The 23,621-nt window shown below is 37.4% G+C and overlaps 4 protein-coding genes across 6 annotated transcripts in view; 3 read left to right on the top strand and 1 right to left on the bottom strand.

Annotated features, from left to right (window-relative positions):
- Positions 1-8,357: 8,357 nt before the first annotated feature.
- Positions 8,358-12,067, top strand: LOC136413011 (protein SPT2 homolog). The gene is made up of 7 exons (XM_066396324.1): positions 8,358-8,538; positions 9,247-9,414; positions 9,852-10,091; positions 10,438-11,247; positions 11,309-11,393; positions 11,481-11,690; positions 11,748-12,067. The coding sequence occupies exons 1-7, from the start codon at positions 8,485-8,487 to the stop codon at positions 11,831-11,833; spliced, it is 1,653 nt and encodes a 550-aa protein (XP_066252421.1). The 5' UTR covers positions 8,358-8,484; the 3' UTR covers positions 11,834-12,067.
- The window catches only part of Atox1 (Antioxidant 1 copper chaperone), a 33,096-nt gene continuing 18,698 nt past the window's right edge, over positions 9,224-23,621 (top strand). Inside the window, exon 1 of the mRNA XM_066396340.1 lies at positions 9,224-9,228. Within this exon, the coding sequence (XP_066252437.1) occupies positions 9,227-9,228 (2 nt within the window). The 5' untranslated portion in view covers positions 9,224-9,226. The remainder of the gene's footprint in view (positions 9,229-23,621) is intronic.
- On the top strand, positions 13,330-21,558 carry LOC136413268 (microtubule-associated protein 1B). 3 transcript variants are annotated; one of them, XM_066396708.1, is made up of 11 exons: positions 13,330-14,147; positions 15,721-15,971; positions 16,028-16,345; positions 16,395-16,571; positions 16,688-16,806; positions 17,030-17,162; positions 18,057-18,640; positions 19,133-19,585; positions 19,974-20,343; positions 20,396-20,612; positions 20,751-21,558. In XM_066396708.1, exons 1-11 carry the CDS (start codon positions 13,661-13,663, stop codon positions 21,068-21,070), a joined length of 3,429 nt encoding a protein of 1,142 aa, XP_066252805.1. In that variant the 5' UTR covers positions 13,330-13,660; the 3' UTR covers positions 21,071-21,558. The 3 variants fall into 3 exon arrangements, with proteins under 3 accessions (XP_066252805.1, XP_066252807.1, XP_066252808.1); XM_066396710.1 differs by having other exon boundaries at positions 15,754-15,971; XM_066396711.1 differs by lacking the exons at positions 17,030-17,162; positions 18,057-18,640 and having other exon boundaries at positions 13,332-14,147.
- On the bottom strand, positions 21,540-23,503 carry Rpt3 (26S proteasome regulatory subunit Rpt3). The gene is made up of 5 exons (XM_066396712.1): positions 23,391-23,503; positions 22,862-23,306; positions 22,489-22,659; positions 21,904-22,301; positions 21,540-21,850 (listed from the first exon to the last, which is right to left on the bottom strand). Exons 1-5 carry the CDS (start codon positions 23,421-23,423, stop codon positions 21,665-21,667), a joined length of 1,233 nt encoding a protein of 410 aa, XP_066252809.1. The 5' UTR covers positions 23,424-23,503; the 3' UTR covers positions 21,540-21,664.

Raw genomic sequence — 23,621 nt, forward strand, 5'->3', positions numbered from 1 at the left:
AGCACGTGTGGAGACCTCGTTCTACTTAGCCATGAGAGGGGATCGCTCCTCCGATCACCAAGGGCACCTTTACCACGTAACGAGAAAAGTTTTTGGGGACACCCGCGACGACGCACGATACACACGACACGCACTTTTACCCACGAAATGTCAGTTACGCGAAACCCGTTTTCAGTTAGTAAATGTCCCCTACGCGGCACCCACTTTCGGTCACTAAATGTCACTCGCGGAAACTTACCTGCAAAAAGAAAAACAACAATCAGAGCCTCTCCGTTTAATTTAAATCGGACATCCATCTTACCTCGATCTTTTACTTTCATGGCCCCATCCTAGAGTTGGCACCACCCAACGGCGTCTTTCCAATTGCGTCACACCCGTTGACCTGCCAAAACTCACCTGTAAACAACAGAAACAACAATCGAAACCTCCCCTTTTAAATTAAACCACAAAACCGTCTTACCCCGATCTTCTACTCCCATCGCCCCATCCTGTGCGTGGGGCCATCCAAAGGCGTCTCTCTTCAATCAGAGAAGCCTTTCCCCCCTGCAAGGCCTTAGACCTTACATCCTATCGCACTTCCCCATATTAAGCTGCAGTTAAACGTAGCAGCTTAAGATGAGAGAGCACGTGTGGAGACCTCGTTCTACTTAGCCTTGAGAGGGGATCGCTCCTCCGATCACCAAGGGCACCTTTACCACGTAACGAGAAAAGTTTTTGGGGACACCCGCGACGACGCACGATACACACGACCCACACTTTTATTCACGAAATGTCAGTTACGCGAAACCCGTTTTCAGTTAATAAATGTCCCCTACGCGGCACCCACTTTCGGTCACTAAATGTCACTCGCGGAAACTTACCTGCAAAAAGAAAAAACAACAATCAGAACCTCTTCGTTTAATTTAAATCGGACATCCATCTTACCCCGATCTTTTACTTTCATGACACCATCCAACGACGTCTCTCTTCGAAGAGAGGAGTCTCTCCCTCTGCAAGGGCCTAGCCTTAGATCTCATCGGACCTCTCTCGTTAAACGGTTGTTTAACGTGAGAGAGATCAAGGATGAAGACCTAGAAATACTTAGCCTTGAGGGAGGAACACGCCCTCGTCACCCACAGCTCGGGCCACACTTTGGCCTGCAGGTGCCTAAGTAGCTGACCAGCCGAGGCTGACCTGTAAATAACAAAACCAACAATCAGAACGGCCCCTTTTAGTTGAAAGCATAAACCCTTTTACCTTCATCTTCTGCTCTCATCGTTCCATACTGAGTCTGGCACCATTCAACGACGTCTCTCATCAAACAGAGGAGTCTCTCCCTCTGCAAGGCCCTAGCCTTACATCTTATCAGACGGACCTCTCTCGTTAAACGGTTGTTTAACGTGAGAAAGAGCAAGGATGAAGACCTAGAAATACTTAGCCTTGAGGGAGGAACACGCCCTCGTCACCCACAGCTGGGCCACACTTTGGCCTGCAGGTGCCTAAGTAGCTGACCAGCCGAGGCTGACCTGTAAATAACAAAACCAACAATCAGAACGGCCCCTTTTAGTTGAAAGCATAAACCCTTTTACCTTCATCTTCTGCTCTCATCGTTCCATACTGAGTCTGGCACCATTCAACGACGTCTCTCATCAAACAGAGGAGTCTCTCCCTCTGCAAGGCCCTAGCCTTACATCTTATCAGATGGACCTCTCTCGTTAAACGGTTGTTCAATGTGAGAGAGAGCAAGGATGAAGACCTAGAAATACTTAGCCTTGAGGGAGGAACACGCCCTCGTCACCCACAGCTCGGGCCACACTTTGGCCTGCAGGTGCCTAAGTAGCTGACCAGCCGAGGCTGACCTGTAAATAACAAAACCAACAATCAGAACGGCCCCTTTTAGTTGAAAGCATAAACCCTTTTACCTTCATCTTCTGCTCTCATCGTTCCATACTGAGTCTGGCACCATTCAACGACGTCTCTCATCAAACAGAGGAGTCTCTCCCTCTGCAAGGCCCTACCCTTACATCTTATCAGACGGACCTCTCTCGTTAAACGGTTGTTTAACGTGAGAGAGATCAAGGATGAAGACCTAGAAATACTTAGCCTTGAGGGAGGAACACGCCCTCGTCACCCACAGCTCGGGCCACACTTTGGCCTGCAGGAGCCTTAGTAGCTGACCAGCCAAGCCTGACCTGTAAATAACAAAACCAACAATCAGAACGGCCCCTTTTAGTTGAAAGCATAAACCCTTTTACCTTCATCTTCTGCTCTCATCGTTCCATACTGAGTCTGGCACCATTCAACGACGTCTCTCATCAAACAGAGGAGTCTCTCCCTCTGCAAGGCCCTACCCTTACATCTTATCAGACGGACCTCTCTCGTTAAACGGTTGTTTAACGTGAGAGAGATCAAGGATGAAGACCTAGAAATACTTAGCCTTGAGGGAGGAACACGCCCTCGTCACCCACAGCTCGGGCCACACTTTGGCCTGCAGGAGCCTTAGTAGCTGACCAGCCAAGCCTGACCTGTAAATAACAAAACCAACAATCAGAACGGCCCCTTTTAGTTGAAAGCATAAACCCTTTTACCTTCATCTTCTGCTCTCATCGTTCCATACTGAGTCTGGCACCATTCAACGACGTCTCTCATCAAACAGAGGAGTCTCTCCCTCTGCAAGGCTCTAGCCTTACATCTTATCGGACCTCTCTCGTTAAACGGTTGTTTAACGTGAGAGAGAGCAAGGATGAAGACCTAGAAATACTTAGCCTTGAGGGAGGAACACGCCCTCGTCACCCACAGCTCGGGCTACACTTTGGCCTGCAGGAGCCTTAGTAGCTGACCAGCCGAGCCTGACCTGTAAATAACAAAACCAACAATCAGAACGGCCCCTTTTAGTTGAAAGCATAAACCCGTTTTACCTTGATCTTCTGCTCTCATCGTTCCATACTGAGTCTGGCAACAGGCAGCGACGTGTTTCCTGTTACGTCGGACGAAGATGGGGACGACCTTGTTGTACCTAGACTTCAGGAAGAAAAAAACACCTACGAGCACCAATAGCTTGAACCATAATTTGGCTCAATCAGGTCTAAACTGTTAACCAGCCAAAGCCAGAGCTTTCTTCGATTTCATTGATTAATATAGATCCTTCACAGCAACTGACGCTCAATAACTTTAAAAGCGTACCTTTAGGGACCATCATTTTACGCCCCTTTTAAAATCACACAGATAAGTAGTGATAACTCGACTACATGTCTCAAAACCCAAAGGATTTTGTAATATCGTTTATGTAGACTCATACTAGAGCCTTTTCTATTTAATTGGATAATGCAGATCCTACATGCTATGCCGATCGCGAATACCAAAACGATTAGGGTGTCCTGGAAACGCACTTATAAGGACCTTCATTTCACGCCATTTATAAAACCGTCAAAAAAAGGTATTTACGCGACTCCGTATGTAAATAAATCAAAAGGGATCGTGTCATTTCAATTGTCTAGGCCTATAGAGCCTTTTTCGTTTTAATTGAATAATATCTATCCCGGAGACCAATTCATAACATCATAGTTAACACGATAAGTCAAATACCATTTTAAAACTCACATTAATTGCTACTGCGAAATGAATCTACATCTGCTTTCTTTTAGATCGCCTTCGTTCACATGTCAAGACTTACCTGTGAAACAACGGAAAACAACAATCAGAACCTCTCCGTTTAATTTAAATCAAAAATCCATCTTACCCCGATCTTCTACTCCCATCGCCCCATCCTGTGCGTGGGGCCATCCAACGGCGTCTCTCTTCAATCAGAGAAGCCTTTCCCCCCTGCAAGGCCTTAGACCTTACATCCTATCGCACTTCGCCATATTAAGCTGCGGTTAAACGTAGCAGCTTAAGATGAGAGAGCACGTGTGGAGACCTCGTTCTACTTAGCCATGAGAGGGGATCGCTCCTCCGATCACCAAGGGCACCTTTACCACGTAACGAGAAAAGTTTTTGGGGACACCCGCGACGACGCACGATACACACGACACGCACTTTTACCCACGAAATGTCAGTTACGCGAAACCCGTTTTCAGTTAGTAAATGTCCCCTACGCGGCACCCACTTTCGGTCACTAAATGTCACTCGCGGAAACTTACCTGCAAAAAGAAAAACAACAATCAGAGCCTCTCCGTTTAATTTAAATCGGACATCCATCTTACCTCGATCTTTTACTTTCATGGCCCCATCCTAGAGTTGGCACCACCCAACGGCGTCTTTCCAATTGCGTCACACCCGTTGACCTGCCAAAACTCACCTGTAAACAACAGAAACAACAATCGAAACCTCCCCTTTTAAATTAAACCACAAAACCGTCTTACCCCGATCTTCTACTCCCATCGCCCCATCCTGTGCGTGGGGCCATCCAAAGGCGTCTCTCTTCAATCAGAGAAGCCTTTCCCCCCTGCAAGGCCTTAGACCTTACATCCTATCGCACTTCCCCATATTAAGCCGCGGTTAAACGTAGCAGTTTAAGATGGGAGAGCACGTGTGGAGACCTCGTTCTACTTAACCTTGAGAGGGGAACGTTCCTCCGATCACCAAGGGCACTTTTACCACATAACGAGAATAGCTTTTGACGACAGAAACCGGAAACAAATAAACGTCTTTTTTTATTTACTAAGGATTTTCTCATTTTCTGGTTCGCTTCTAAGCATTTTGAGTATAATCTCTAACCGACTTAACTTAAAATCGCTGAATAATTAACAATATAAATTTGGAAATCTCACAATTATCACGGCGTCATCGCCACTCCACACCGTACGAAAATCAAAGTCTAATGAAATTTTGTCGTTAATACTTGGCGATCTTCTTATGTTTTTACTAATTCTAAGAAACAATTGCTATCGGGCGGGAATTTGCATTCTATAATATTCGCCTTTATGGAACTATTGCATACGTATATTTTTCTGGGGCGTGGAGAAGAAGTGTTTACATTCCGACTATGCCCAATCAAAACGCTGGCCGCCAGACACCATTCGGAGGAGGCTTTGAATTCTAAGAATCGATGCGCTGTGACGTGGTAACAACTGCGAAGCGCAAACAGTCTGGGAGATTTTCGTGTTAATGGGGGCATATATTCATCTCATTTCCTTTAAGCAAATTTATCGTTACGAAATAACATTATCGATGAATTTTGTAATGGAACTCGCGAAAAAATTCGAACTTAGGACGATAGTAAAATTGACCACTTTTCCCACTATCTTTGTTTTATTATGCATAATCGAGTAAAAATTGGCGTACTCCTTGCCGAACTATATAAGGTGATTCTCACTTATTGGGTCAAACCTCATCCCCATTTATTTCCAAAAAAATACTACACTATAGCTACGCGTGTTTTATGGGAAAGTGGACAGTATCCGTCGTTATACAGGATGTTAAAGGTCAAATTGTTTGTTCCAATTCCACTTAGTTCTAACAGCTTTTGAAATACACAAAATAAGTGCTTTCGCTTCATTTCTTGGGGTTTATTTTCTGATATGAGTAACAAAATGTCCTTTTGAAAATTACCATGACTTTTTTTTACCATTACTAAAATTGGTTTCTCAATATTTTTGCGTAAGTTAGATTCGTTTAAACTTGCCTTATTATACAAAGGTTGTTTGCTTTCATTCTACAGGATATACAAAGTATTTTTTTAATTCTGCAAATTAGGAATAAAGCTTACAGTTTTTGATTTACAAACTTGCAATTGCTCCTAGGGAAAACAAGAAAACTTTTGTTCAGTTGTGCTTTATTAACTGAAACATCTATGAATCCGGACAGATTTATTACTGTCATTGCAGCTATATTGCAATTATTGTTCTTAACATTCGTCCAAGCCTTTAGTAATTGAAATATGTCATTATTTATTCTCAAATAAAATAAAAAGAAAAGAACCAAATTGTTGCATAACAATGTTGGATAGAGCATTTGTTTTCCATCATCGTCATAAAACTTAATTTGTTATCTATATCATTCACATGAATTCGAGGCATTGTATTTTTTACGGTCAGTTGCGACACTGTACCTCAACCATCATTTTTAACTTGAATCAGGGATCTTCGATATGATGCACAAATGTGATATACTAGAGACGTAACTCACAACAAACACAAGAACAAAAGAACACCCGATTGTCCCTATTAATAGTTAAAGATTGCGAACATCTTGTTCGTCGCCACGCTACCATACGATTGAATCAAAACTCTACAATTTGCTTTATGCCAGCCAAGGTACTAGTCATGGGCCGAACGATAACAACGATACAATAGCTTTTAAACCTTCGAAATACTTTTACACCCTTTTTTGCAAGCATACAGCTCATCGGTTGAATCACGGTAAAGATGCCCCACGCGAAATAATACATTTGTTTGAATTTAAATATTTCTACCTATGAGAGATATGGGAAGTTAAAAGAATTGTAAATGAAATCATATTTGAAAAGAAACAAAAAGATGAATCTAGCAAAGCCCTGTTTAAACTCTTTAATAAAGCAATAACTGAGGTTTCCAGCTTATTGTTAGAGAGAATGAGGAGCCGAAACCATAAGAATTAAACTTTCGTCATTCGTTGTGGAACCGGCAGTTGGAAAATTTTAAGTTTTGAATGTAACTGATAACAAATTAATATTGTCGACATTTCAATTTAATTGAATGACATGGATGCCGGATAGTAATTGAGGTCTTGGGCCTTTAGAAATGCACTTTTCGAAACTTTCAGTCTACAGCACTTTTAAAATCGCCAAAATAGACTTTAACGCGACTTCGTTGCCAATAAATCAAAAGGGATCTTGTAATTTCGATTGAATAGGCCTATAGACCTTTTTTTGATTCAACTGAATGATATGTATCCCAGAGGCCAATTCAGAACACCAAGGCTAATACGAAAAGTCAAACACCAGTTAAAAACTCACATTAATTGCTACTGCGAAATGAATCTACATCTGCTTTCTTTTAGATCGCCCTCGTTCACATGTCAAGACTTACCTGTGAAACAACGAAAAACAACAATCAGAACCTCTCCGTTTAATTTAAATCAAACATCCATCTTACCCCGATCTTCTACTCCCATCGCCCCATCCTGTGCGTGGGGCCATCCAACGGCGTCTCTCTTCAATCAGAGAAGCCTTTCCCCCCTGCAAGGCCTTAGACCTTACATCCTATCGCACTTCCCCATATTAAGCTGCAGTTAAACGTAGCAGCTTAAGATGAGAGAGCACGTGTGGAGACCTCGTTCTACTTAGCCTTGAGAGGGGATCGCTCCTCCGATCACCAAGGACACGAACACCACAATTTCCACTTTTACCACAAAAAGAGAGAAAATATACATATATGCGACACCTCTTTTGGTCATTAAATTTCCGTTAGAAGATGCCTAATTTTGCGCCCTGTCCCCTACACTAATGACGTATCTCAAAAATCTTGAAAACAAAAGAACATCCGAGTATCCTGATTATAAGTTCATTCCTTATGATGAAGATATTTTCTGCTGCAATGCTAACGCTCGATTTAATCATCTCAGAAATGATTACTTTAAAACGTACATAAAAGTTTACAGCCTTTTGCAAACGTACAGCTCATCGAATTATATTACGATATGCGATACAATATAAAATGGGGAACTAGCACAGTATAGGGATATAATAAATTACAATGGCTACATACTCATTTAATTGAGAAAAAGTTGCGCATTTATGGAAGTAGTTTTACGATTATTTCGAATAAATCACAATTTTCGAATTTGTTTTTTATTTTTTTCAAAGTTAAATGAACATTAAAACCGGCTTACCATTGCAGTTTTATATGAACTTTGATATGACAGCTTTGGCGAAGATTGATTATCAATTGTTTATTCTGCATAGAATATGACAGCAATAGCAAAATGAAAATTTTATTTCATCCCCCGAAACTTAATGTAATAGCAGAAATATGACAACATTGATAAAGAATACTCTGAGACAGCGGTTAAGCTGTTTTTATGAAATATTTTTATATAGCGTCTCTCTTCGATGTTGCTCAAAATATTGGCAACACTGCCAATTTGAAAACTTTTTTATTTTTAAGCATTTAAATTGCCCAAATTTACTATAATGTACAATTTCTTAACTTAAGGTAACAGAGATCTTATTGGCAGCTCGTAAAAGAGTCATAAAATTCATGTAGCTGAATCCTAATTATTGAAACACGGAACACTACGTAACATAGTGCAACTACTCTGAGCCATAATAACCAACATTGCGGATAAAGATACCGAACAAATCTTGGGAAGGCGCATGCGCAGTTACATATGTCACATGTCAAAACAAACATTTTATATTTTAGTTCCAGTCTATCTTCATGCTCGTTGTGTCAGTCTACAGATGTTTTAAATTTTGATGTCTATTTAGATAGTCTGTTTTTAGATTAGGCAAGAGCTAGTCAGACATTTTGACTACAGGTCTAATGAAAAACCAGCTTATTAAGTCTAAAAAGGCAGGCAACAATAATGGATTTTTGCCAGTTACTGCACAAGGCCAAGAAAAATGAACAAAGTGTGGGGGTAAGTGATTTTCTAGACCACGTTTACCTTACCCCCTTTGGGGAAGTAAAAAGCGATGTTGCAGGTGGATGTAAAAAGCCCCATTATAACCTTGTAGTTATTGCTTTCAGTTTTATCAAACTGACCTGCAGATAATTATCTAGAACAATCAGGTTCAGTGGCACAAAACCAAATTAATTGTGTCCTACTAGATAAATGATGGGTATTTTAAAAGCAAGCTTAAAGCCTGTTCTATCTTTTACATATACAAATTAAAATTTCTCCCGCGAAGTCTGCAAGTCTACAATATCACTGTTTGCCTTATTTATAAATGTAAGAGGATTTTTTTGGAAATCGCTATCTGGGTTAGATAGAGATTGATCTCTATTCACTGATTTTCAACTAAAGAAATTAAATTAATTCATTACCAGTCACATTAACTAATGATAATCAGTACTATTACTGTATATGATGCAGCAATATACTATTTACCACATTTAAATTAGAGTATTAAATGCTACTCTCCACAAGTTTGTAAATAAAGATTTATTATAAAATAGTTTTTTCTATCTGAAATTCATTAATAAAGAACCAGATATCCAAATTATTACATACTTATTCAATTTATAAAGTTTATTATCTCCAAAATACCTTAAATTGCTTATTTATTTTAGTAAATTCTCATCAAGCTCAGTTATTTTGTTTCATCATATTTTATATCCTTTTCAGGGTAGGTATTATAGCACTAAATATGAGCCACCCAAAAAAGTAAAAAAAGAGACCAAAAACCTTTCTGACAATATAAAAAAATTCCTTGCAAAGAAAGAGGAGGAGGAAAGAAAGAAGCTGGCCCAAGAACAAAGGAAAAAGGAGGAACTTCTTGCTCTTCGATCACAGGTAAATGATAAAATATATTGATTTAGAGATAAGTTAGAAATTTATAGATTGTATTTTAGTTGAGCTTTTAGTACTTTCAAAAAACTCTTATAGACTAATACCTATAATGTCAACTAATCATTTAGGTTCTGCTCCTCAAAGCTAAAATATGTAATAGGAGAATTCATATATGATCATTCTTTCCGAAGTGACTATAGGATGTTTAGCCAGGTTTATTCAATTTCTTAATACCTAATTCTAATTGTTAAGTTAAAATTCTTATTCTTAACTTGTAAGGTGGTTTTCATAAGATTATTCATTACCAGGAATAATTAGAAATTGAGGAGTTGGATAAACTACCCATAGATAATGTTTCCTAAATTAGGAACACTTCACCATATAAACCTAAACTTATATAAGACAAGATTTTTTTTATTAATGAAGTCTGGAAACTTTAGGATAAGAAGGCAACACGTAGAGTAAATGTTATGCTAAAACGAACCAAATCGGCCAATCAATCAGTGATTGAAGATGCTGTAGATAAAACTCATACGGCGTTGACCATGGCGGGTCCTGACCAGCCTGATGAGGATGATTATGGCTATGTCTCACAAGAGGCCTCCGCCCTCTATGAGAAAATGATGCAAAAATACAGTCAATTACCTGAGGAACCCAAATTCAAAATGTTTAAGAAGAAGGCAAGTCATATACTTTTATTTTCACATTTTTAGCATTTTACTCATAACAATGAGCAAAATGCTAAAAATGAAGTAAAAATTTCAAAACGGAAATTTGTGGTGAGGTTATTTTACTAATTGAGTACAAATAACCAGAAAATAAAGCATAGAATTGAATAAATCAAATTTTAAACAATTTAGTTCTGAGTTAATGAAGTATTCATTGTACTTCAGTGTATAATGCCAAAAATTTCAATATTAAATCATTTCTCACAAAAAATAAATTTTTTATCCAGTTGAACCAAAATATACTTTTCATATTGTTGAAGCACCTACTTACTGAAGAGTTCATTTTCTTGTTCACTAGGTTAGCACAAATTTGAGTAACACCAAAGATAGAGTGAAAGCCGCATTGGAAAAAGAAAAGCAAGATGCCATGTTACCCCGCAAACGAAAAAGGAAGAGCAAACTTGAAGATGGTCAAGAGGTTGATGAAGAAATGGAAGAGAAAGAGTCTGAGATCAATGTGAAACAGGGAAACAGGAAGGAAGGGGACATGGTCAAGTCAAAACCAAAGCAAAAACCTGCCTCTCCACCCATGAGTTTCACTGAGATTTTAAAAATCGCCGCTCAAAAACAACATGAACCCATAGTCATTGAAGTTAAACCTCAGGAAGAAGAAAAATTGTACACAAAGAAGCAGAAGAAGGAATTGGAACGTGAAAAGGAGTTCCGGGAGAGGCGGGAAAAGCGGGATAAGGAAAGATTACAACCCCCTGGGAAGACCGAAACCAATATCCTAGAACGACAGTTGACCAAATCAAATTCCACAGAAAAAGTTAGTAATAATAACCACATTGAGAAGAGTGTCTTAAAACAACCGAACTCTGGGTCGATACCCCTGAAAAAACAAGATAAAACTAGTGAGCGTAATAATAATAACAGCGTCAGAGATTGTAGTTCCCGACCAAGTTTCAATAAAAATACAAATAATGTCACAAGTAAAAAAGATGACATTCGAAAAATTACCAAAAGTGATTTGAATGGCGCAGTTCGATCCGAGAATGGCGCTCGAAAAGAGACACTACCAGCAAAGAAAAGTGAAATATTGAAAAGCAGTAAATTACAATTTGGTGATAAGCCAAAGGAATTCCCATCAAGAGATCTGATGCCCAAGGTAAAATATTACGTGTTAATCTGGCTGCCTTTTTTAACCAGTTTTTTATCATGTTTTTCAGGGCAAACCCAAACAATTGCAACCTAAACAATTTCCCCCGCGAGATGTTCGAGAAGTCAAAAGGAAACCACTACCAATTAACAGAGGTACAAACAGCAAAAACGTCTTTAACTTTAAAAAACCTTTCTCTGTTCCTATTATTTTATAAAATTTAAATAAACCTTGTGCTTTAGGTCGTATTTTGGACGACGACGACGAAGAATATGATTCAGAGATGGACGATTTCATCGACGACGACCCAGAAGAAGGCGATTATTCTAAATACATCAAAGAGATCTTCGGCTATGACAAGTCCCGATATCAAGATAGGTATGATGATGTGGATAATATGGAAACTAGTTTTGCGCAACAAATGAAAGAGGAGGTGATAAGCACCAAAATAGGTAAGCAATCTTGAAACAGCATCGTTTTTTTTATGCTAATTTTTTTATTGTTTCCAGGTATTATGGAGGATTTGGAGGATATGAAGAAAGAAGAAGAAGAGAAAAGGCGAAAAGCAATGTTGAAGAAGAAGATGCGGCATTGATTATTATCTTTTTTATAATATATTCTTTATAAGACATTTCCTTTTATAAATATCTACCTTTCTTTAGTGGTAGGTAATTTATTACAGATAATTGAATGTTTTCTTCGTTTCTTTTTGGTATGTGGTGCAATTACTTATGATAACTATAGGTATATTAATTATTGTTAATCCACTCGTCTTGTTATGCTTACATACCAAGATGTATTGTAAATAATCCCTATTGTTTTTGTACAATTTTTGTGTTTCGTTTTACCACAATCAAATTCATTTGAAAAACTCTAAAAATCACAACCTATATCAGTGAAGGATCAGAATATTATTTATTATTAGAGTTGAGAAAACATTTGATATATTGCCATTAGTAATTATTTTAATTCAACGTTCGCCATTATTCTCGACAAAATGATGTGAGGTGGAATCATGTGATCAGAAAGCTCAAAATTTATAAAAGAAGTAACACTGATACAAATTTAAAGTATAAAAATTATTTTAAAACTCATTAAAACTACCTACGGCTGGAGTGACAGTGTCACATGCGGATGATGCAAAGATGTTTAGTAACAGAATATCATATAAGAGGCAACGTACAAAATCGACTGAATGTACATGTTTCTGGCATCAAAACGTCCATATAAAATTTAGGTTAAAAAAGATCTAAATCTCATATGTATAAAAAAAAATGACATAAATTTCTGGATCATAGAGGATTTGTTGAACAAGTTTTAATGATATAATATTGTGCGTCAGAGTAACGTATTAGCAGAACAGTAGCAATAGCCCTAGCAGAATTTTTCAATGACCGCTCTAATATAGCATAGGGCCAGTAAGGAGATTTGATGAGTGTAATATGTGAAGTAATTATAAATCCATGATTAAACTCATAGTAGAATCCAACATTTAAATTAACTCGTTGAGCTGACTCTAAAAAATTAAAACCAAGTTACTTTTCTGACGTCATCGTTTTCATTGGAAAGAGATTGGTTCTGTTTAGATTCTGATTGATTCAGATATTTGAGTCGAAAATGCAACTCGAATTTGCAGTAATTGACCTTTTAAAACCTAACTTAGGATTTAAGATTGCTAGGGTGTAGTAACGCAAATGCTCACTGTTAGCTTAAAGAATAAAATCTGAATTCGCCTCCGACACGAGTTTGGCTCTTTGTTTATCTATAGAATACTCCGTAACATTCAACAAAGAAAGCACTATCTAGCAACTTAAGATGACATTTAAAAGACAAATAGACTTTTGATTGGTTAACGTTATCACTCACTATTTCATTAAAGAAGAAAACGGGAAACGTCAAATGTATGAGAGTTATGGTTAGATTTATAGTGTAGATATGAATTACTGATATTTCATTATTATTTCTAGAGGGGAAAATTTCTATGACCCAAATTTTAAGTTTTAAAACCGCCGCCAATATTTTACTTCACGTGCATGCGCTGTCATATGCGACGCCATTTTTTTTTTCATTTCCAATGACTCCTAGCGGCGGAATCTACTATTACATAGACAAACGACTAATGTCAAGCATCTTTTTGATGGCTGTATTTTTCACTTTCAAGAATATTTTGCCTAATTTTCAAAATAATTCGAATATTTAAGCAAAATAAATATCTCCCAAATTATTGTGCCCAAGTGCACTAATTGAAGTATCACTACTTTTCCTGTATATTGAATCGTAAGCCAAAAGGTACCATGGGAAGTAACGCGCTTAGGTGAATGGTAGTGCACGCTGCAACAGACCCAAAAGTGAAAAATCCGGGAAATGTAATTTCTCACGGTGTCGCTTTATTAGTAACCTGTGCTTAATTTTTAATCAAAACATGGAAAAGAAAAACGTAGTCAAAGATAACGAAAAGCCACAAATGGACGAAGGTTCTGAAATAGTTCCCAAAGATTCAGGAGTTGAAAAGGACATAGATGCAGCAACTGACGCCACGGCTGCAGAGCCTTCAGCGAATAGTAATTTAGTGCAAAATGGTAACATTTCACAGCCTGAAGTGTTAGAAAATAATGAGGATCACAACAGTACAGAGGAGCAAGAGCAAACAGCAAATGTTTCAGAAACTGAAAAAACTTCTTATAATAAAGCTGCAGAGCCTAGTTTAAGCAAAAAACCTGCAGTGGTGAATGTCGGAGAAAAATGTCTCCGCAGCACACGAGGTACTAAAAGGAAGGCAGATGCTCGGGCTGAAGGTATTAATACTTCGGAAAATGAGAGTACAGATCTGGCCACAAATGAAACTACTGAACAGAAGGAAAATGTTGGCATTGTTAAGAATAATGTTCAAATAGGAGATGATTTAGGAGGTAAGAATAACACAATAATTATTTGCTTATTTGGGTAAATATGATTATAAAGTTATACTTTTTCTTATCAGCAGACTAATAGTATTTATATATCAAGTATTGCAGTATTTGCATACAGGGTGCCTCTTTTTCAATTTCAAGCATAGGTATCTTGGTTATTTGAAGAGATATGAGGTCATTTAAATTAGGGCAGATTTGTTTCATTTAATACTTGTTTGCAATATATGGAACACATCATCATCGAGGTACAGGGTGTTACAAATTTCCACCTTTATTAAACTTTTGATCATATGTCCTAGTTTTGGGAAGGTTAGGTTCAAATTTAGGTTACAGATTATCCTTTATGATCTGCATAGCTGTAGAAATTTACAAAATGTAATTTTTTTTTTCTGGAGTCAGGCTTCTATTTTATGAACCCAGGTTCCTTTGAAGTAGGTCATTGAATGTTCATTGCTCATAATTTGAATTTCTTATTTAATTTAGATGTTTTTGATTTTAAGCATTTTTCCTTATCTCTTATATATTCACCTCTGTATAAAAAATATATACAAGGTGTTTGGAAAAGTTGATACAAAACTTAAAGAAGTGAAAGCAGAGCCAAAAATAGTAAAAAAGTTTTCGTAAATACTGGTCCTACAGAGCACCATTGCTGAGATATGGCCCTCCAAAGGGGTCCTATCATTTGAATATTTTTTTAAATAACTTTCTTTCTAATTAAGATAATAGAATGAAAATTGTAGGTAATAATCTTACCACATACACAGAATCAATGTTTATAAGTCCTTTTTTACTATTTTTGGCCTTACTTTCACCTCCTTAAATTTTGTACCAACTTCTTCAAACACCCTGTATATGACAGAAAATAATTTTAGATAACTTGGTTAAGGAATCAACTGTTTATTCTAGGAACTGGATAGGTATTTTTTACATGTGTTCTGTACCCTTAGAAAACTCACAGAATAATTTGCATAGATATAATTGTTGATATTTGATACAGTCTAGGCATAATTATATACAATAATCTTTGTAACTTTTAAGAAACATATTGATAAAATATTTATTACTATATTTACTTTATGTCATTTTCGGAGCTCCTCAAATCTGTGTTCGCACACTGCTGCTTTTAGGATAAGTTGCAAATGTTAATAAAACCAAAGGAGTAGTTATGCAGACAGCAAACAGAGTGGGGTAATACTATGCTCTCAAAGTAGTCTTTCCTAATTTGTGTACTACCAATTTAAATTTTTTTGCTTAGAAATTAAGTTGTTTTAATAAATAATTTGATGCCAAAAATCTATTTCACCTTAAGAAAGATAGTAACTTACAACCATAAACTGCGTTATAAGGCTTCTATATGTAATGGAATATTGTGACTTTGTATTCATGGCAATACCTGTCACATAAGTATATACACCATTTACTGCAAGAACAATGCAGAAATATAATTTTCCAAACACGCCATATTATTATCTAAATTTTTTATAATTAATGTTTCCCCAGTATTAGTACAGCTAGTGTTCTGCCCTCATCTTATTTTTTATCATAACCTAGACAGAATTTTTCTCTTTTTCAGAGGAATCCATTCTAAAATCTGTTTCATCCACAGATGAAATGGGTAAAGGTAAAAGGGCGCGGGTTCCCAATAAAAGATACAGTGATATCATATTATCTCCCAATAGAAAAAGTGGAGTGCTCCCAAAACTAGTGCCAGAAAATACGGGTAAGGTAGATGAAATCGTGGTTCCCGTAGTTGTTACACCAAGTAGTAGTGCACCCTTTGTAAAGAGGGGTCGGGGGCCTAATACTTCTCGTGATGATTTACAGGTAATATAGGTCTTGATTTCAGCCAATTTCAGAATTTTGTACAATATTTCTAATAGGACCCAAAATATCTAAAGCCTTTTAAATATGGTTGGAAACGTGAGCTAGTATGGCGCTCTACCAGTACTTCCACCAAGAAAATGGGTGATATTTATTATTACACTCCAACTGGACAAAAAGTGCGTTCATTCCGGGAGCTGGCGGATCATCTTGACAACAAAAACCTCTCGCTTGACAATTTTTCATATACCAAAGATCTCTTGGGTGTCAATGACCCAGAGAAGGAAATTGAGAGGGAAGCCAAAATTCCCCAGAGTCAAAGTGTGGGCAGAGATAGCCCAACTCCAAAACAAGCTGACATTAAAAAAAACAAGAAGGTCTGTACTTGATTTAAGAAATTTGGAGATGTCTAAGGAGTTGATTTAGGTGGAAAGTCTTAAAAACACGGCAACTGCAGAAACCGGGAAATCTGTGGATATGCCTAAATTGATTACTCCCGGTAAAGGCAAGAAGAGAGCTTCGGCGAACACCCCCGAACCTTCTCCTGTAGTTAAGAAGAAAAAAGAGGAGGCAAGAGAGAGCCCTGCTACTGTTGATTCAAAGGTGAGTTATTTGCAGGTTTTATTTGCACCTTAATGTAATCTGACGTTTGTCAGCTCCATTTTAAATGAATTGTTGCATTGCAGTAATATTAATTGCGTTTTTCTATTGATTTGCAGATGGAGAGAAAAAAGAATCTTTCATCCAAAAAAATGAGATTATCCAAAAAATCAGAGGAAGTAAGTGAAGCTAAACCTTCCCCTTCTCAACCTTCAAGGTCCAGTCCAAGAAAAACCAAGTAAGTACCTTTATATCCCTTCATCTAGTATTATCATTAAAAGTCGTACAAAGAGCAGTTGTATTGGATATGCAGATTACGCAGTACTACCTAATCCGAGCCAATCTGTCGCACCCTTAAATCCCCCTTTTTCTCCAACATTACAACTGAAAAATAAGCGAAATCTCAGTGTCCTTAATCCTACAAATTCCCTTAGAATCATGATGTAATTGAACACTTCTAGCAAACCATGTTCGATGAACTGCGAAGGGGTTCAAGGAATTATTCCGACTCTGCAGTGTAGAATGTGTTTGTGCTTGTACCACCACCAGTGTGTCGGAGTGAGCCCTGGTATGGGCCTTTCCTACATCTGTAAGGTAAGTTGATTTTAATGTCAAGTTTCAACTTGAATGTCAACTTGAATTACTTGCTAGTGTCCATAGAAATCACGAATTTAACTGATACTAGGCTCTATTTTAACATTTCTATGGAAATTAGTTTGCAGTACATTGCAAAAAATTAAACCACCCTATATAAGTAACCTCAAATCAAAGTCCCGATAACTGACCAATTAAACTACTGAAACTTTGGCACTGATAAAGAAAATTTGTACTTTCTAATTGGAGTTGAATATAAAAAAGAAAATATTTGAACGATTTTTGCTGATTGCATATATACACACACAGATAGATAAAAAACAAATTAGGTATAAATGGTTACAAAATAAAGCAGTTGATTGAAGACACGAAAAAAACAATAAAATTTTGTTTTAAAATGTATGTAAGTCAAAGTCAACATATGGGATAAATGGATAAACTTGCTCATTTTGGGACAAAGTGATTGCAAAATCACTTTCTGCAGGTGTGAAAGTGTGCCTACTATTTCTCGAAGAAAATAAATCTTCCCTTCAATGTATTCCGGATATTCCCCATAAGTAGGATTGTCCAATATTTGTTTTAAAATATGAGATAGATCAAAGAGTTAATATAGTGAATGGTGTTTGTTTCTATATCAAAGCGTGCGGTAGTGAAATATTAAAATTTTAGACTTGAATATTTCACACAAATTGTTGAAGATTGACGAGTGTTAGGACTTGCTTATAATAGCCTGGAGATTGCAAAATATGTTGATTGATAGGAAATATTGAGATTGTTCGATTAAAATTGTAGGCTAGGTTTACAACATTTTTATAAGCTTTTATATTTTTCTACAATTTTAATTTTATTTCATTAAAATATTTAAAGATTATGTGATTAATTCTCATTAATTAGGACTGCCGTGAAGAAGAACCAGCAACAACCTCAACTACCCCTTTAGTCTCGCCCCCACCTCTCACACCAATAAACACTTTAAAGACCGTGACAACTACTGCAAGCACCACTTTGCCGAAACTTCAACGTATTCCGAGAACCGACTCCTCCGACCCACCAAATTTGCAATCGATTCCCGCTCCCCCTCCGCTAGTAAAAGTGAACAAAACGGTCGAAGGGCCACCAATACAACAACCATCAGAAGGCTGCAAATCTTTGGTGGGTTCCGTGACTTCCTGGTTGCCGCACAACTCGAAAATTGTTAATAGTGAGGAACCCGCCGAGGCTCCAAAGCCGCAGAACATCGAATACATTGGAGGGAGGAAGTTCTTGGTTATTCCGAAGCATAATGTCATGTCGGTATCCTCTGGGAGATCCTTTTTACGATCCGAGAATTCCGTTACGCCCAATGTTCTTCAGCCTACGGAACTTCCCCATATTTCAGCTAGTTTAGGGCCAGCTAAGACTGTAGATGACAATGATAAAAAAATGGGTGAAGACCCCATGGATTGTGACGACGTTCACGAAGGTGAAAATAGAAACGAGTGAGTTTCTGATTTCCTGCGAAGGTCCAATAAAGAATCTGATGATACACTATAATTTTGTTTCCGTTTTCAGGCTTTTTGTCGCTTTCGAAAATCCTCCCGTCCTAACCTCCAATCTGCGTAATCTAGTCCAATACTGTATAATTTAGTTTATTTATTCTTTTTACAGGTTTATTCGGAAAATTTTAAGTTGTTTTGATTATCAGGTTCCTACTAGAAAGTTTTAAACGGGCTTTACGAAATTTTGGCATACATTAACGTGTCCCGCACTAAACTCCATTCATTGTGCTTTTAGTTTTTTTTTTTTTTTTTTTAATAAGCGTCGTAACTCACCGTCACCCACCACTTAATCCTTCATAGTTATGTATGCCAAAGTTTTATCACACAGATAAGCCTGAAAGTGGTGACATAATTATATTGTCTCCATCATCTAGTAGTAGCCAATCTCATGTAACCCTGACATTTTTCAATACTACAATTAAAAATTTGCAGGGCTGCCCAGCAGTCCAATCCTCCAGTTGAGGCCCAGCCTAAAGAAGTGAAACGAAACCTGAAATTGAAGAACCTGATGGCCCATGAGAGCCGCCACGGGAGTATTGAAGAAAAAATCGATGTGAAAGCGTGCTTATTGAGAGATTCTGCCTTAATGTTCAGTTCGTTGTTGCACGCTTTCCAGTATTTGAAAGTGCAGGATCTTCTGAGAGCCGGCTGTGTATGTCACATGTGGAGAAATACGGCAAATGATCCGAAATTATGGAAGACCGTGCGGATGAAGAATTCTCAAGTGCACAGTTTCGAGGGATTGGCCAATGCTTTAAAGAAACAGGGCACGGTGCACTTAGATTTGAGGAAAATGCTGTTACCCAGTAACGGGGATGATATATGGCCCGATTTCTCGAAAGCAATCGCAAAGGTGGAAAGTTTACAGAAAATCGAGTTTTGCAGGTAATGCATAGTCGAAAGTGTTCGTAATTGGCGAGTCCAAAATTCACAAATAAACACATTAAAACCGATTAGACAGGAGTTATTAAAATATCTGTAATACCACATAATGAAATGAAAGCAAAGTTGAAAGTTTATCATGGAAAAATCGTAGGATCCGCTAGTTAAGATTGTTTTTGACTACAGTTAACATTAAACTTTGTAATATGCAGAGTAACAGCAAAACGTACACAGCACACGTGCGTGTAGAGAACCTTAAAAGAATTGATTTTACATATGAATTTTTTTCTAACGTCTACAGTGCTGAAAGAAAATGTTTTGAAGTCCTCTACACGCATCTACTCTGTCGCAAATGACCTAGTATATTACCCTTTTTTTATTATTTAAATAGATGTCCTGCCTCTGTTGTTGAACAATTAGCCATCTCCAACTCTAATTTGGAAGTAATCAACGCCGTAACGATAAAATGCGACTCGTTGAATCTAGATTCCTTCAAATCACTATCTTGTATAAGCGAGCTAAGACTAAAATCAACGTCAGGGCTCAAAATCAGTTCAATAGATTCACTGAAGGAATTGAAAACATTGAAAATTCTTTCTCTGACTTCGGTCATAGATTTACACACGTTGAATCTTAACGTAATCGGCGAACTTACCAATTTGGTGTCTCTGGATTTGGGTGAATGCTACGATTTCCCCAAAAATTTCGGCGAAGACATTTTGCAGAAGCTTGATAAACTCGAGAAATTGCGATTGGAAAAGGTAAACAAATTCTAATCTTGTGTGTAATTTTTTGTTTAAATTCTCTGTTTAGGGTCAGGGCACTTGTCACACATTTGAAATATTGGAGTCTGTGAAAAACATGAATTGTTTGGAGCAATTGGAGCTGGTTAATTTTGACGTTAAAATGGGTTTCGATAGGGCTCTAGGTGCATGTAAAAACATCAAGAAGCTGATGATTATTCCCACTTATATATCTCAGAGTGCTACCACCAATAATATGGTTTTAGCTGGAGTTCTGAGATTAGAAGGTAAAGATTTAAAACTATCATCGTTTTGGAGTTATCATTTTTAGTTAGTTGCTTTTTAATTACATACATCATACAAATATTTTTTTCTCTATAATACGCAGCTTTACAAGTTGTATACATACTGTTCTTCCTTATTAGGAAGTCTCAGTAATTTTGTCTGGGGCGTAACTCTCGAACTTCTAAGAGTCACAGAACTATTCATCGATCAATGCGAAGACACGACCAACAAAACGAAGAGAACGAGTGGAAACGGAGATTGCATCCCCGTTTTGAAGCCCGTCCCTGATTTGTCCAATGGCAATCAAATTCAAGCGGCCAACATTCCCGCCCAAGTGGAAATCTTGCCGCTTCCCAACCTACAAAAGTTGCTTTTGAACAGTTTGCCTAAGACCCGAGTGAAGATTTTAAAAATTCCGTTCCACGCAACGTGGCGCCAGACCCTGACGGATTCCCTGTGAAATAATTACATCAAGTTAATTTGTGTGGTGGGCATGTTTTGGTTACAGAAAAAAACATTTAGGATTTGAATATTAGAGATAAATAGGAAACAGCAATTGTGTGGACTTGCCGGGTCACCTTACGTAGTTTGCGGGATATGTGTATTTTATTTATTGTGTCAATGTACATCCTGTAAACACAGGCAATACATTGATTAAAGCACCCGAATGTCAAGTAGTGCAAATGTCTTAATTTGTATTAACTGTCTCGACATTTTCTCATTTCACCTTTTATCGTCAAATCCGCTTGGAAATGTAGCGTGTTAGGTTGATAGAATTGTACATGCTTTTACATTGTACATAATTACACTTTCATTAACTAGTTAACGTTCTATTTTTTCTCGTCTTTTCCTTAGGGCGAACACTTACAAAGTTTTATTTCTTTTTTGTGGATGTATCTCGACGAATATTATATGACATTACAAATATATATATTTTTTATGATTTAATGCTGATAATTCCCTTATGAAATCCATCTATTATAAACAATTCGTCGCAGTTAAAAAAGCATTAATAATATATTCAAATACTTAAAGAGCACTTCAAACATGATAATTATTTGTAAAATTCGTGTTCGCTTTCGTCCTTTTTGATGTTGTTCTTATAGCCCTTCTCAAAATCTTTTGGTAACACAATATAACGATTTTCTCGGACCGCATGCATTCCCGCTTCCTGGCAAATAGCGTTTATGTCTGCTCCAGAAATCTTATCTGGCCTTGCCACGTAATCTTCGAGATCAACCTATTGAAAAAAACCACTCCATACATAAACTTATGAGTCTTTTCCAAACATACCTCCTCAGACAAATTCATTTTTGAAGTGATAGTACTAAAGATTAATCTTTTCTGCCTCCTATCGGGTAATGGGAATTCGATTTTTCTGTCCAAACGACCGGGACGCAACAAAGCAGGATCCAACGTGTCGGCTCTGTTAGTTGCCATTATGACCTTAACATTAGTAGTTTGATCAAAACCATCCATTTGATTAAGCAGCTCCAATAGAATTCTCTGCACTTCACGATCGGCTCCAGTTTGAGCATCGAAACGCTTGGTGGCGATTGCATCAATTTCATCAATGAAAATAATGGCAGGAGAATTTTCCTTGGCAAGCCTAAATACGTCACGCACCATTCTGGGCCCTTCACCTAAGTACTTTTGGACAAACTCAGAGCCTACTACTCTAATGAATGCAGCTGTAAATAAACAATTATATAAATAGCCCAAATCCAATGCAAATTTAAAAGGGTGTTCCTTAGATCAAAGCAAGAAAAAAGTTTGGATAGAAGAAATAATCCTTGTATATGAACTTTAATTCTTATTTTGTCCCAAACACCTTATATTTATACTGTGGATTTAGGTTAACACATTATATATACAAACCAGTTGTATGATGAGCCACAGCTTTAGCCAGCATAGTTTTACCACAACCAGGAGGACCATACATTAAGACACCTCTAGGGGGATCAATACCAATTTGCTTATACAACTCAAAATGAGTCAGAGGCAACTCAACAGCCTCTCGTATTTCCTGTTTTTGCATGTCCATCCCACCTGAAATTGAAATATGAATATAAATTACTTCATATGTTAACTTTACAATCTGTTCTGAACTGATAAAGTCAATTCTTCTTTATGGATCTCATAAGATACCTTAGATATAGATGTCGAAAATTCTCATTTGTTCACCTAAATCATTTTCAAAATTATACATAACTCATTTAGATTAAACATGGAATTGACTTGAGGCACTTACCAATATCACTGTAGCTAACATCAGGCTTTTCATCAGCTTGCAACATACTAATTGATGAATCAGCTTCTGGAGGAAGAACATCAACTAATGCATTGCTGTGCTTGTGCAAGGCCACACTGGCACTAGGTTTTAGCAATTCTCGGTCAATAGTGGACAGAATCCGCACATAGTAATTGGAGCCAGTGGTCGACCCCACAATACCAGTATTTTGATCGACAGCCTCCAAAAACTGGCCAATTACCAAAGGAACAGACTGAATCCTTTTGACCTCTTCTTGAGCATGGAGATACTCTTTTTTCAGGTTCCTTTGTTCGTCTTTAATGTATTCTTCCTGGACCTCAAGAAATTCAAGCATCTGCTGCAATTTCTTGTATTTGGTGTAGAGGTCTTCAGTGTCCAGGTCCTGAAGAGACTGTTTAGTGGTATCCGAGGGGCTTCCCTCGTCCTTGAAAAGGTGTTTTCAGTTTTTTTCAGTTTAATGGATTAATGGACAATAGCTAATTATTGTTTAAGTGAAAGAAATACTTACCTTTTCAGGCACAGCTACGTCCATCGCTTCCATTTTCAATGACTGGTCAAAAACTTTGAGGCTTTTGTCTTTATTTTAATTTGTTACTTTTTTAAGGTTATGAGAAATGTCATTTAGACGTATCAATAAAAGTGTTTCAAGTTCGCGTTCAGAATTTATCAACAGTCGATTAATGTTCCGTAGCGCTTTAAACGAAGTTCAACTATTTCCAGAAACCTTGAGTAATAGTAA

Source organism: Euwallacea similis, chromosome 13 (genome assembly GCF_039881205.1).
Source record: "Euwallacea similis isolate ESF13 chromosome 13, ESF131.1, whole genome shotgun sequence".
In the NCBI taxonomy this organism is placed as follows: domain Eukaryota; kingdom Metazoa; phylum Arthropoda; class Insecta; order Coleoptera; family Curculionidae; genus Euwallacea; species Euwallacea similis.